Source organism: Canis lupus, chromosome 18 (genome assembly GCF_048164855.1).
Source record: "Canis lupus baileyi chromosome 18, mCanLup2.hap1, whole genome shotgun sequence".
In the NCBI taxonomy this organism is placed as follows: Eukaryota; Metazoa; Chordata; class Mammalia; order Carnivora; family Canidae; genus Canis; species Canis lupus.
Window position 1 is genome coordinate 60,475,973 of NC_132855.1, and position 10,002 is coordinate 60,485,974.

Below are 10,002 nucleotides of genomic sequence, written 5' to 3' on the forward strand. Positions count from 1 at the left end.
TGGGGGCAGCCACCTGCCCTGAGGCTCTGGGCGTGGCAGTGACTTGAGGCAGAAGCCAAAGCTTCACTGGCTCTGTTTGGGTTGGGGAGCCCTTGAGCAGCCCTGGGGCAGGCAGCTGCAGCGATGGACAGTGCCGGGGGTGGGGTGGGGGGGCACTGGGAAGGTCAGGGAAGGTTCCGGGGGTGCCTGCTGGCCAGAGCTGGTGGGAAAGCTCTCTTGTGCTGGCTGAGGGATGGGCTGACGTGAGGCCAGAGGAACGTGACCCCCAGCCCGTGTCGTCCCAGTGGCTTCCTCTCCATCCTCCCCGGGCGCACAGGGAGGTGCCAGGTCACCTGTGGAATGCCAGGCTGGGCAGAGGAAGAGCTTCTATAGAAAGGGCGCACAGCCAGCGGCCAGGGGGGACGCATACCAGGGCTGGCGGGTCACAGCCAGGGCGCCAGCCAGGAGGGGGGCCAAGGACCTGGGACACCCACACTCGTCATTGTGCCGCCAGTCCGGAAGGACTTGGCACCTCCTAGGTCCTGGGCAGCATGAGTGTGAGAAGGGTTGGGAAGGGTGCAAGGGAGCCGGGTCAGCAGAAGTGCCGAGGCAGAGGGACGGGTAGGTCAGGGCCCCGGATGAGGCTGCCAAGGTGTTCGGACCACGCACGATGGGCCCTCCCATGGAGCTTGCCTGGACGCTGGCCTGTGCATTGCAACTGTTACCTGTGCCCCAGGGTGCGGCAGGGAGCCACAGAGACCCCGGATGCTGGTGCCTCACACACTAACCACATGAATCAGTGGGGCGTTCAGTGTCTCAGAGAGTGGCCAGGGCAAGGGGGGCAGTCTGGAGATGGCCGCAGGTGGACAGCTGTGGGGTCGCTAGGTGCAGGACCACACTGCTTACTGTGGGATGCCACTCGGGGTGGCTGTGGCTCCAGCAGCCATAGCCTTTTCAAGTGGTCTCTTCAGTACCCGAACCCGCGGAGACCCAGGGGCCACGCCGCAGGGGGACCTGGTGCCATGTGGAGCCCCAAGCTCCTGGATGCAGGTATGCAGAGGGAGGTGTCTCAAAATTGTTCTTCAGGGCCATTGGAGCTGTGTGGGTCCCACTGGTGCAAACATGCTCTTGCTTGAGGGACGGGACACACAAGGGGGTGCCCAGCAGGCCGCGGGTCTGGAATTTGGGGAAGATGTCTCAAGTGCAGACAGGGACGTGGAGCTGTGCTTGCAGGCAGTGTGAGGGGGGTGGGGTACCACAGAGTGTGAGCATGGCCCTGGAGCACTGGGCAGGGGCTGGCACAGCCTGGCCTCTGGCCTCATTTGCATGCCAGGTTGCTACAGGGGGCTCTGACAGGTAGACCAGGTCAAGAGAAGGCACAGTAAAGGCAAGGGGGCCTGTCTGCACGCCACGGAGAGAGGCCTCAGCAGAAACTGACCGTTCCTGGACTCCAGGCTCCAGAATTTCAAGACACCGATGTCTGGTTTAGCCACCTGGGATGGGGTGTGTCTCCCAATTGATGCACACACCACTGAAAATGGTATGGACTTTCCTTGGAAAGTCAGAAAATTACCATATGACCTGGCAACTCCCCTTGGGGTATGCACCTCTGATCATGTGGTTTATACCACGAAGCACGTGTGTCTTTGTCACGGCTCCTGGCACAGAATGCCCAAGGCCCTTGGGGTTTCCCCAAGTGAGGAGAGCGATGGAGGTGTCCTGGTGCTCGTAAGGAGCCCCTGAGGGAGTGTGGAGGTGACCTTGGGTGGCCCCTCAGGATGGGGGCAGGTGGCCAGGGGACCCAACCCTGGGAGCAGAGGGTTGTTGGATGCTTCAGTCCTGCCCCCTGATCTCTGGGAGGGGAGAGGGGTCCGTCACCAATGCCCAGTGATGAGGCCCCATGAAAACCCGGGAGGACAGGCTTGGGAAGCTTGGGGCTGGTGAGCACGTGGAGACGTGGGGAGAGTGACCTGCCCCGGGGCTGGCCCCGGGGTCACAGCCTTGGATAATAAGCTGGTAACGTCCAACATTTCTCTGAGATCTGAGCCGCTCCAGCAAGTTCAGGGACCCGAGGAGGGGCCGTGGGAGCCTCTGGCCTGTAGCCGGGGGGTCAGCGGGGGCGACCCCTGGACTGTGGCTGGCGTCTGCTGTGAGGTGGCCTGTGGGGTGTGACTCCACGTGGATGGGGCCAGAGCGGGGGCCCCCTCCCAAGCACATCTAGCATCCAGAGCATCAGAAAAGGGGATTGTGAGAGCTGAGAACCCACAGGGGGAGAAAGGCGTCCTGCACACGATACCCACAGGAACTGCGACCAGGGTCTCCAAGCCACGGACACCTCCCCACGACAGAGGAAGCCCTGGCACCTGCTCCGGACGCCCTCGGGAGTCAGGCTCCCCGACACAGGGCAGCGGGAGTCCCGGCAGCTGGCGGCGGCGGCACGCAAGTGAGCTGGACGGCGCCTCGGCGAGGAGGCGGAGCTCACCTTGCCGCAGCGAAGCCGGCGGGACCACAGGGACAGGTCAGGCGCCCGGACCCAGGGCGGGAGGCAGACGCGCAGCGCGAGGCCCCGCCCCCCAGCCCCTCCTCGCGAGCCCCGCCCCCTCCGCGCAAACGCCCCGCCCGCCGGAAGCTCCGTCCTGCCCCGCGAGCCCCGCCCCCCGTGCACTCCCGCCCGCGCCGCAGCGGGGCCGCCCCTCCGCGCCGCCCCACTCCTCCCCAAGATGGCGGCCGCGGCGCTGCTCCGGGGCGCGGTTCCGGGGCGCGGCGGCCCGGCCTGGTGCTGGCGGCTGCGCGCGGCTCCAGGGCGCCGCCTGGCTCAGAGCGCGGGCCGTCAGGGCGACGACCCTGGGGGCGGTGCGGCCTGGGCCTGCTTCCCGCTGGCCGAGCGCGCTCTGCTGCGCGTGCGCGGGCCGGACTCCGCGCCCTTCCTCCTGGGGCTGCTGACCAATGAGCTGCCGCTCCCGGGCCCTGCGGCCGGCGCGGCCCCGCCCCTGGCGCGAGCCGGCTACGCCCACGTCCTCAGCGCCCAGGGCCGCACGCTCTACGACGTGCTCCTGTACGGGTGAGCGCGGCCGCCCCGCTGCGGGGGGGGGGCGGGGGAGGGCCCCGGCGGGCGGCCCCGCTGCGGGGGGGGGGCGGGGGAGGGCCCCGGCGGGCGGCCCCGCTGCGGGGGGAGGGCGGGGGAGGGCGGGGGAGGACGCCGGACCCGGCCTCCCGCGCCCGGCCGGAGACTCCCAGCTGGTGTCCGAGGTCAGCACCTTCGAGTGGCTGTTTCTGCTCAGCTGCGCTTGGGGAAGCCGCGGGTGGGGTCTGCAGTGCCACAGGGGGTCGCCCCGCAGTCGGCTCCCTTTCGGGCAGGTGAGGAGCCATATACCTATATGAGGTATGTACTGGCCCCAGTGCCTGCGGTGAGGTCTGGCTCCTCCTGTGGGTCCAGTCCTGCCTACTTGCCTGGCCCAGGTTCGCACTGGGGAGAGGGCCGCCTCCCTGGGAGCCCAGCGCCCCCTGCCTGCTGCTCTCTGGAGTTTCTGGTGTCCCTACCTTGTTCCTTCCTCAGGCTCCCTGTTCGGTGTTCCTGGGTGCGGCACCTGGTCGCAGGGGTGGCTTCACTGCTTTGCTTTTATAGTGGCCTTGACTGTTTGGAGCAGCTTCTGGCTCCAGTAGAATTGAGGGGAAGGATTGGAGAGCTCCTGTTTGCATGCAGCCGCCCTCAGGTCAGCGTCCCCACCAGAAGGAGGGTGCATGGGTTCCAGCTGATGGACCCGCACTGATGCTGCATCACCCAGAGCCGCCTCACCCTCCCACCCCCCATCCATGGGGTTCACTCCTGGTGCTGTGCCTGCCGTGGGCACGGAGTAGGACGTGTGCCCAGGACCGCAGGGTCACACAACGATGGTTTCACGGCCCCAAAGCTCTGCAGTGCTCCCCAAGTCCTCCCCCGCTGCCCCCAGAGGGGACCTGTCTCCTGTGTCCACAGCCCCGCCTTCTCCAGGACGCCCCACACTTGAAATCGCAGAGTGCGTGCCTGCTGGGATGGGCGGCTTTCACCCAGTAACCCACCCCTCAGATTCCCCCACGGCTCCTGGTGGTTTAGAAGCCCGTTTGTTCTCAGCACTGAGTCCTGTCCATTGTGTGGACGGCCCAAGGTGTCTCTAGGCATTCACAATTCCCGGTTGTGGCGATTATGGTAAAGCTGCTGTAAACCCCCGAGTCGGGATTTGGGGATCTGCTTTGGGACAGTGCCTAGAAGCTCCATGGCTGGGTTGTAGCGGAAGAGCATTTGGTTTTGCCAGAAGCCGCCGAACTGTCTTCCAGAGCGGCTGTACTGTCCTGCAAACCAGCTTCTTTGCCTCCTGCTGTCTTCCCTGGGGAGCTGTCTCTTAAAGTCTCTGGCCTGCTTTTAATCTGGTTGTTTGTTTCTTGTTGAGTTTCCAGGGCTCTTCTGTATTTTGAACAACAGACGTTTGTCGGATGTGACACTTGCTGGCTCATCCTTTCAGGCCAGGCTGTGTGCTGTCTCATTCCAACTATGCATGTGACCCCTACGTGGCCCTGATGCTGCGGGACCCTCCCTGAGTGCTGTGGGCCCTCCCCGGGTACAGACCGTGTAGGAGATGCTGTAGGTTCTGCCCCTGGCTATGCTGGCCTTGCTAGGTGCTCTCCCCATTGAGGACAGGGACTGTCATCTGCTCCCCTGTTTCCAGCAGGGGGTGCCCCCTGGCATATATGCATATAACCAGCATCTCGGCAGCACTCCTGCCCTGGCCTTCCGGGGGGTAGCTCTTGGGAGCTTGCAGGCCACTGTGTCCTCAGCCCCCCTTGTGTACCCAGTAGGTGCACCCCTAGGTGACTTGGAGCATGCCAGCAAGCCTCTGTCCTTGTCCGGTCCTGGCCCCCAGCTGCATCCTCAAGGGACTGTGTATGTGCGAAGATCCTGGCCCAGGGTAGAGTGGAGTCTTGTGTTTATGGCAGGGCACATGCCAGCATACTGGGTGCTGTGCAGGGCGCTGATCCCCTACAGACACCCTGAGCTCCACCTTCCCAGGCAGCTGCTTTTTTATCGCTTAACTTTTTTATTTATTTATTTTTTTAAAAATAATTGTAGACACAGGAAGCAGATAAAGGAGCAGGGAGGCTCCAAACACCCTTCCCATAGTTCCACACACAGTCTTGCCTCCTGTGGTCTGGGGTGACACTCAGGGGTGGGACGTGAGCCACATACGTGTGAATGTGTGTCTGGGTGCGCAGGTGTCTGTGACTGGGTTAGGACAGCTGTCCCGTCAGCCCTGTGTGCACATCCGCCCTTCTCAGCCCCTGCTCCTCCCTGGCTGTTCCTTTCTACCCTAAGTAATGGGTCGTCTCAGGAGGTCAGACAAAGGGAGTTGTTTGGCTTGGGCTCACATACCTTGACGATTTTTAGCTCTGTCCACCTGTATTGGTTGGGACCCATGGCTGCTGTTTGTGGGATGAGTGTGAACACAACAGGATGTATACTTAGGGTGAGGCAAGCAAACCCCTGCAGCTCTTTTCTTTGAGAGTGACTGGTTTTTCCAGGGCAGCACTTAACCCTGTTTTGTCTGGGGGCACCAGCTGGTGGGGCCTGGGGGGAAGGACCAGGGACACCTGGTGGTGGGGCATGGTGGGGAGGGGAGGGGAGCAGCACCTGGTGGGGTCTGGGGGAGGGGCCGGGGGGCGCCTGCTGGTGGGGACTAGGGGAAGGGCCAGGGGCAGCACCTGGTGACCTTCTCAGACATAAACCTGGCTGGTCTTACCAGTTCCCTGCCTCGGTTTCCCCTCAGCTGTGGGTCTGTGTTCAATCCACTTCTGTAGCCAGGATCCCGCCTCTGTACTGTGTGGGCCCTGGACATCCCGCTAAGGACCCTGCAGTAGCCGTGGTCTGTGCTCCTCTGTCTGTGAAGACTGCGCAGTGCCATGGCCCCGGGCCTGCCCCCACCTTGCAGGGCTGTGGCCCCGGGCCTGCCCCACGTGGTCTACTCCCTGGGCCCGCACCAGCACTGCCAGCCCTATGGGTGGGGAGGGCCGCCTCAGTGGACGTGAGGTCTCACACGGCATGTGGGGCTTAGGGTGAGGGTGGCACACAGCGGTACAGACGGGTGGTCCATGGCTGGGCACTGACCTCAGGAGCTCCTGCCTCTGCCTGCAGTCTCCCCGAGCTGGACGAGGCACCCGCCTTCCTTCTGGAGTGTGACAGTGCAGTGCTGGGCGCGCTGCAGGGGCACCTGGCTCTGTACAAGATCCGACGGAAGGTCAAGGTGGAGCCGTGCCCGGAGCTGCGTGTGTGGGCTGTACTGCCCAGTTCCCCTGAGGATGCTGGTGGGGCTGTGCCACTGTGGGAGCAGGCCAACGGGGCCACCATCCTCACCCGCGACCCTCGGACCGCCTGCATGGGCTGGAGGCTTCTCACCCAGGAGGAGGGCCTGGCCCTGGTACCCAGGGGCCAGCTGGGAGACCTCCGGGACTATCACCGGCACCGGTACCGGCAAGGTCTGGGTGTGGGATGGGGCATGGTCGGGTGGGGGTGGGGTGGAGTGGTGGCCCTGTGCTGGGCCTGTGCCCTGGGGGGCCTGGGCGGGGGCTCAGGTGTTCAGTGCTAGCTCTCCACAACCCCACCTGTGCTGGAGGCTGGCGCGTGGACAGCGGGCTCTGCAGGGTGTGGGGCATGGGAGGGGTGCCCCCCACCCCCCGGCTGAAGGACCCCTCAGGCCTCAGGGAGCCACTTCCCTCCTACCCCGCAGGTGTTCCCGAGGGGATCCGTGACCTGCCCCCAGGAGTAGCCCTGCCCCTGGAGTCCAACCTGGCTTTCATGAATGGCGTCAGCTTCACGAAGGGCTGCTACATCGGCCAGGAGCTGACAGCCCGCACCCACCACATGGGCGTCATCCGCAAGCGCCTCTTCCCGGTACAGCTCTCAGGCCCTCTCCCTGCCAGTGGCATCACGCCTGGCACCACGGTGCTCATGGAGTCGGGGCAGGTGGCTGGCAAGTACCGGGCAGGCCAGGGAGACGTGGGCCTGGCCTTGCTACGGTCAGAGAAAATCAGAGGTCCTCTCCACATCAGGACCTCTGAGAGCGGCCAGGTGGCTGTAACTGTGTCTGTGCCGGACTGGTGGCCCATGGCTACCAAGTAGCCCCGGATGCCCGCCACTCCCAGAGATTCTGGAGCTGCCAAGGGAGCTGTGGAGGGGCCTGTCTGCTGGCCACGCTCTGCAGGCTGACCCTCACTGCCCACAGCGGTCCCCTGCTCTGGAGGCCCCCAGGTGTAGTGGGCCTCCCAGGGCCGCCGGTGTTGCGGGTGTGCAGGTGCGGCCCGGGCATGCCTTGCCCACCGTGCTTCTCGTGGTGGGTTGGAGGCCCTGCATGGGCCGTTGTGTGGGGGCTTCCCTGTGGCTGGGAGTGGTAGGAGCCCACCCTGGCCTTGGGGTGAGGAGGAGCCTGCCGCACATCTGTTTCTGGGCTGAGCTGAGCTGTAGCCTCTGCTGTGTGATGTTGGACAAGATACCAGCTTTGAGGGTTTGCAGGTCATTCCACCATCAGCGCAGGACAAGGGCAGTCCAGAGCCTCGCCCTGGGGCTGCCTGCATCCTTCTGCATCTGGGACTGGCCAATAGAACAGGCGGGCTCTGGGCACTGCCTTCCCTCATGCCAGCCCTCCACATCTCCTGCCCTGGAGCTGCCCTGGGCCTGGACAGCAGGGCCCAGGATGGAGCTTCTGCTTGGTTTACTTGCTGCTGGTTTGAGATGTGGCCAAGGTTTCGCAGTTGGGGGTGACTTTCCTCCCCGCTTGAGACCACTGACTTCTGTTGTCCCCAGCAATGTGAACCTCTGGTGCTGGGGTGTCCTCTTTGATGTTACAGGGTGGCTATTAAAGTATGACCCACAAGTAGCCTGTGTGGAATTCTGGTTTCCTTTTGGGTAGAAGGTGATGGGACTTGGTTTTGTGTAGACCAGACACCCTGAGAACTCAGCAGATGAAATCTCCCAGCAGAGCCCTGGGAAGAGGCCTCTGAGGATGGGAGGGCTGGGGAGCTGGGAGCCTGGAGCAGACGGCAGAAGGCGGGCAGACTGGTGTTCGCCGCCGGGGGTCCGAGGGCATCAGGCAGTGCGTGATGCTGACGCCTGCTTCTGTGCTCACAAATGCCGATTTCTGAGAACGGGTGTGTGTGTTCAGCCCCTTGCTGTGTCTCACAGCTGCTTGTGTGTGCGTGCGAAGCTCAGAGTTCTGAGAAGTAAGCTGTCATATGCCCCACCCCTGTGCCCTGAGAGGGTCCGGGTAATGGCTGGTGGAGGGCTCTGGCCCTCCCAAGGCCCCTGGTCCCCACCGTGAAGCTTGTTTAGACGTGTTTCCTTCAACATTTCTTTTTTATTTCTTTTTTGTTTATTATTATTATTATTATTTTTAATAAATTTAGTTTTTATTGGTGTTCAATTTGCCAACATATAGAATAACACCCAGTGCTCATCCTGTCAAGTAACATTGCTTTTTTTTTTTGTAACATTGCTTTTTAAAGGCTTATTTATTTTAGAGACTGAGAAATTTATTTATTTTAGAGAGGGTGAGCATGGAGGAGGGGAGGGGCAGAGGGAGAGAGACCATCTGAAGCTGACTTCACACTTGGCTTGGAGCCTCACGTGGGACTCAGTCTCAGGACCCCCAGATCATGACCTGAGCTGAAAGCCAGAGTCAGTCCCTTAACCAGCTGAGCCACCTGAGTGCCCTGACTTCCCTCTACGTTTTGTTGTGTTCACGTAACCCAGGGGCCCAGGGGGCATGAGAGTTGGCAGTGAGCACCTGTGCACCTGCCTGACTGCAGGCAGTTGGCTGCTGGGTCCCCGTGCCAGCACCCCCATCTTCTGGGCCCCTCAGCCTTTGTCATTTTTCGTTGCCTGTCCAAGCAGGTGGCAGACCTCAGCCCCCTCATGCCTAATGCCTTCATCAACATCAACCTCTTTCTTCCCCTCAGGGGTAAAATTGGCCTACGGTGAAATGCATAGATGCTGCTATTTCATGGGTTCTGAGAAGTGTTTATAGCTGTGCACCCCAGAGCCTGGAACTTCCCACCACCGGGCAGCTCCTGTCCACCCCGTTCCAGACAGTGCCTACACCCCACCTCCCACAGCTGAGGCTGCTCTAGAGCTTTGCGGGGAGGGCAGTGCTCCTGTCGGGCAGCTGGACCACAGTTAGTGTTGCTGTGTCCTGTTACGGGGAAAGCAGCCCTGAGCGGACAGATGGACTGATGGACCCTGGCTGGACTGTTGTAAATACTCATGACCCCATAGCCTGCCCAGGAAACTGGCCCGTCTCCAGCCCCAGCCCCGGCAGCCACACCATAACCCCCATCACCAATGATGGAGGCTCCCAACTGCCTGTGAATCTGCAGACATGGGCTTGGGTGGCCGACTCCCTTGCCATGTCAGAGCTCTGAGCAGGTGGGCTCTGCCTGTTCTGGCGGGGGTCTCCGCGGATGCCCACAATGGGAGCGAGCCCTTTGTAGACATAAGCCTCACCTGGTCAGATCACCGCCCGAGGTCAGACCCACAGGGCTGTGTGGGGAGCCACCCATGCTCTCGGCGTGACCACTCCGTGTGGTGTGCCCGCGGACAGCGTGGCCTTGCTGACCTGTGGCAGCCCTTGTAACTTCCACTTGGAGATCTGGTGTTTAGATTTCAGACATCCGGCCGATGCCTGGCTGTGTGTGAGCGACGGTGGGGAGCCCCAGCCACCCCAACGTCCCTGTCTCCATTTCTTCCTGGGGTGTTGATCCAGTGTGGTCATATTTGTGAGTAATTTCTGAAGAAATTGTGTTTTGTGGAGAGCTCTCCAAGGGGAGTCGGTCGGGGAAAGTTGGCCACAGGGATTCTGCTGGTGAACATTCTGGAGTCTGCCATGTCGTGTCCTGGTCTACCTTTCATTCACTCATCTGTTCCCTCAGTAGGTGAGTGCCCACTAGCCATAAGGTAACTGCAAAGTAGGCTGGATTTTCATGTGATGAAGCTGGAATGGGGCA

General features: G+C 62.2%; 1 protein-coding gene across 5 annotated transcripts; it reads left to right on the forward strand.

Annotated features, from left to right (window-relative positions):
* The first annotated feature begins 2,675 nt into the window (after positions 1-2,675).
* Positions 2,676-7,880, forward strand: IBA57 (iron-sulfur cluster assembly factor IBA57). 5 transcript variants are annotated; one of them, XM_072784673.1, is made up of 3 exons: positions 2,676-3,040; positions 6,143-6,483; positions 6,735-7,880. In XM_072784673.1, exons 1-3 carry the CDS (start codon positions 2,700-2,702, stop codon positions 7,124-7,126), a joined length of 1,074 nt encoding a protein of 357 aa, XP_072640774.1. In that variant the 5' UTR covers positions 2,676-2,699; the 3' UTR covers positions 7,127-7,880. The 5 variants fall into 5 exon arrangements, with proteins under 5 accessions (XP_072640774.1, XP_072640775.1, XP_072640776.1 ...); XM_072784674.1 differs by having other exon boundaries at positions 2,676-3,034; XM_072784675.1 differs by lacking the exon at positions 2,676-3,040 and adding an exon at positions 3,233-3,361.
* The last annotated feature ends 2,122 nt before the right edge of the window (positions 7,881-10,002 follow it).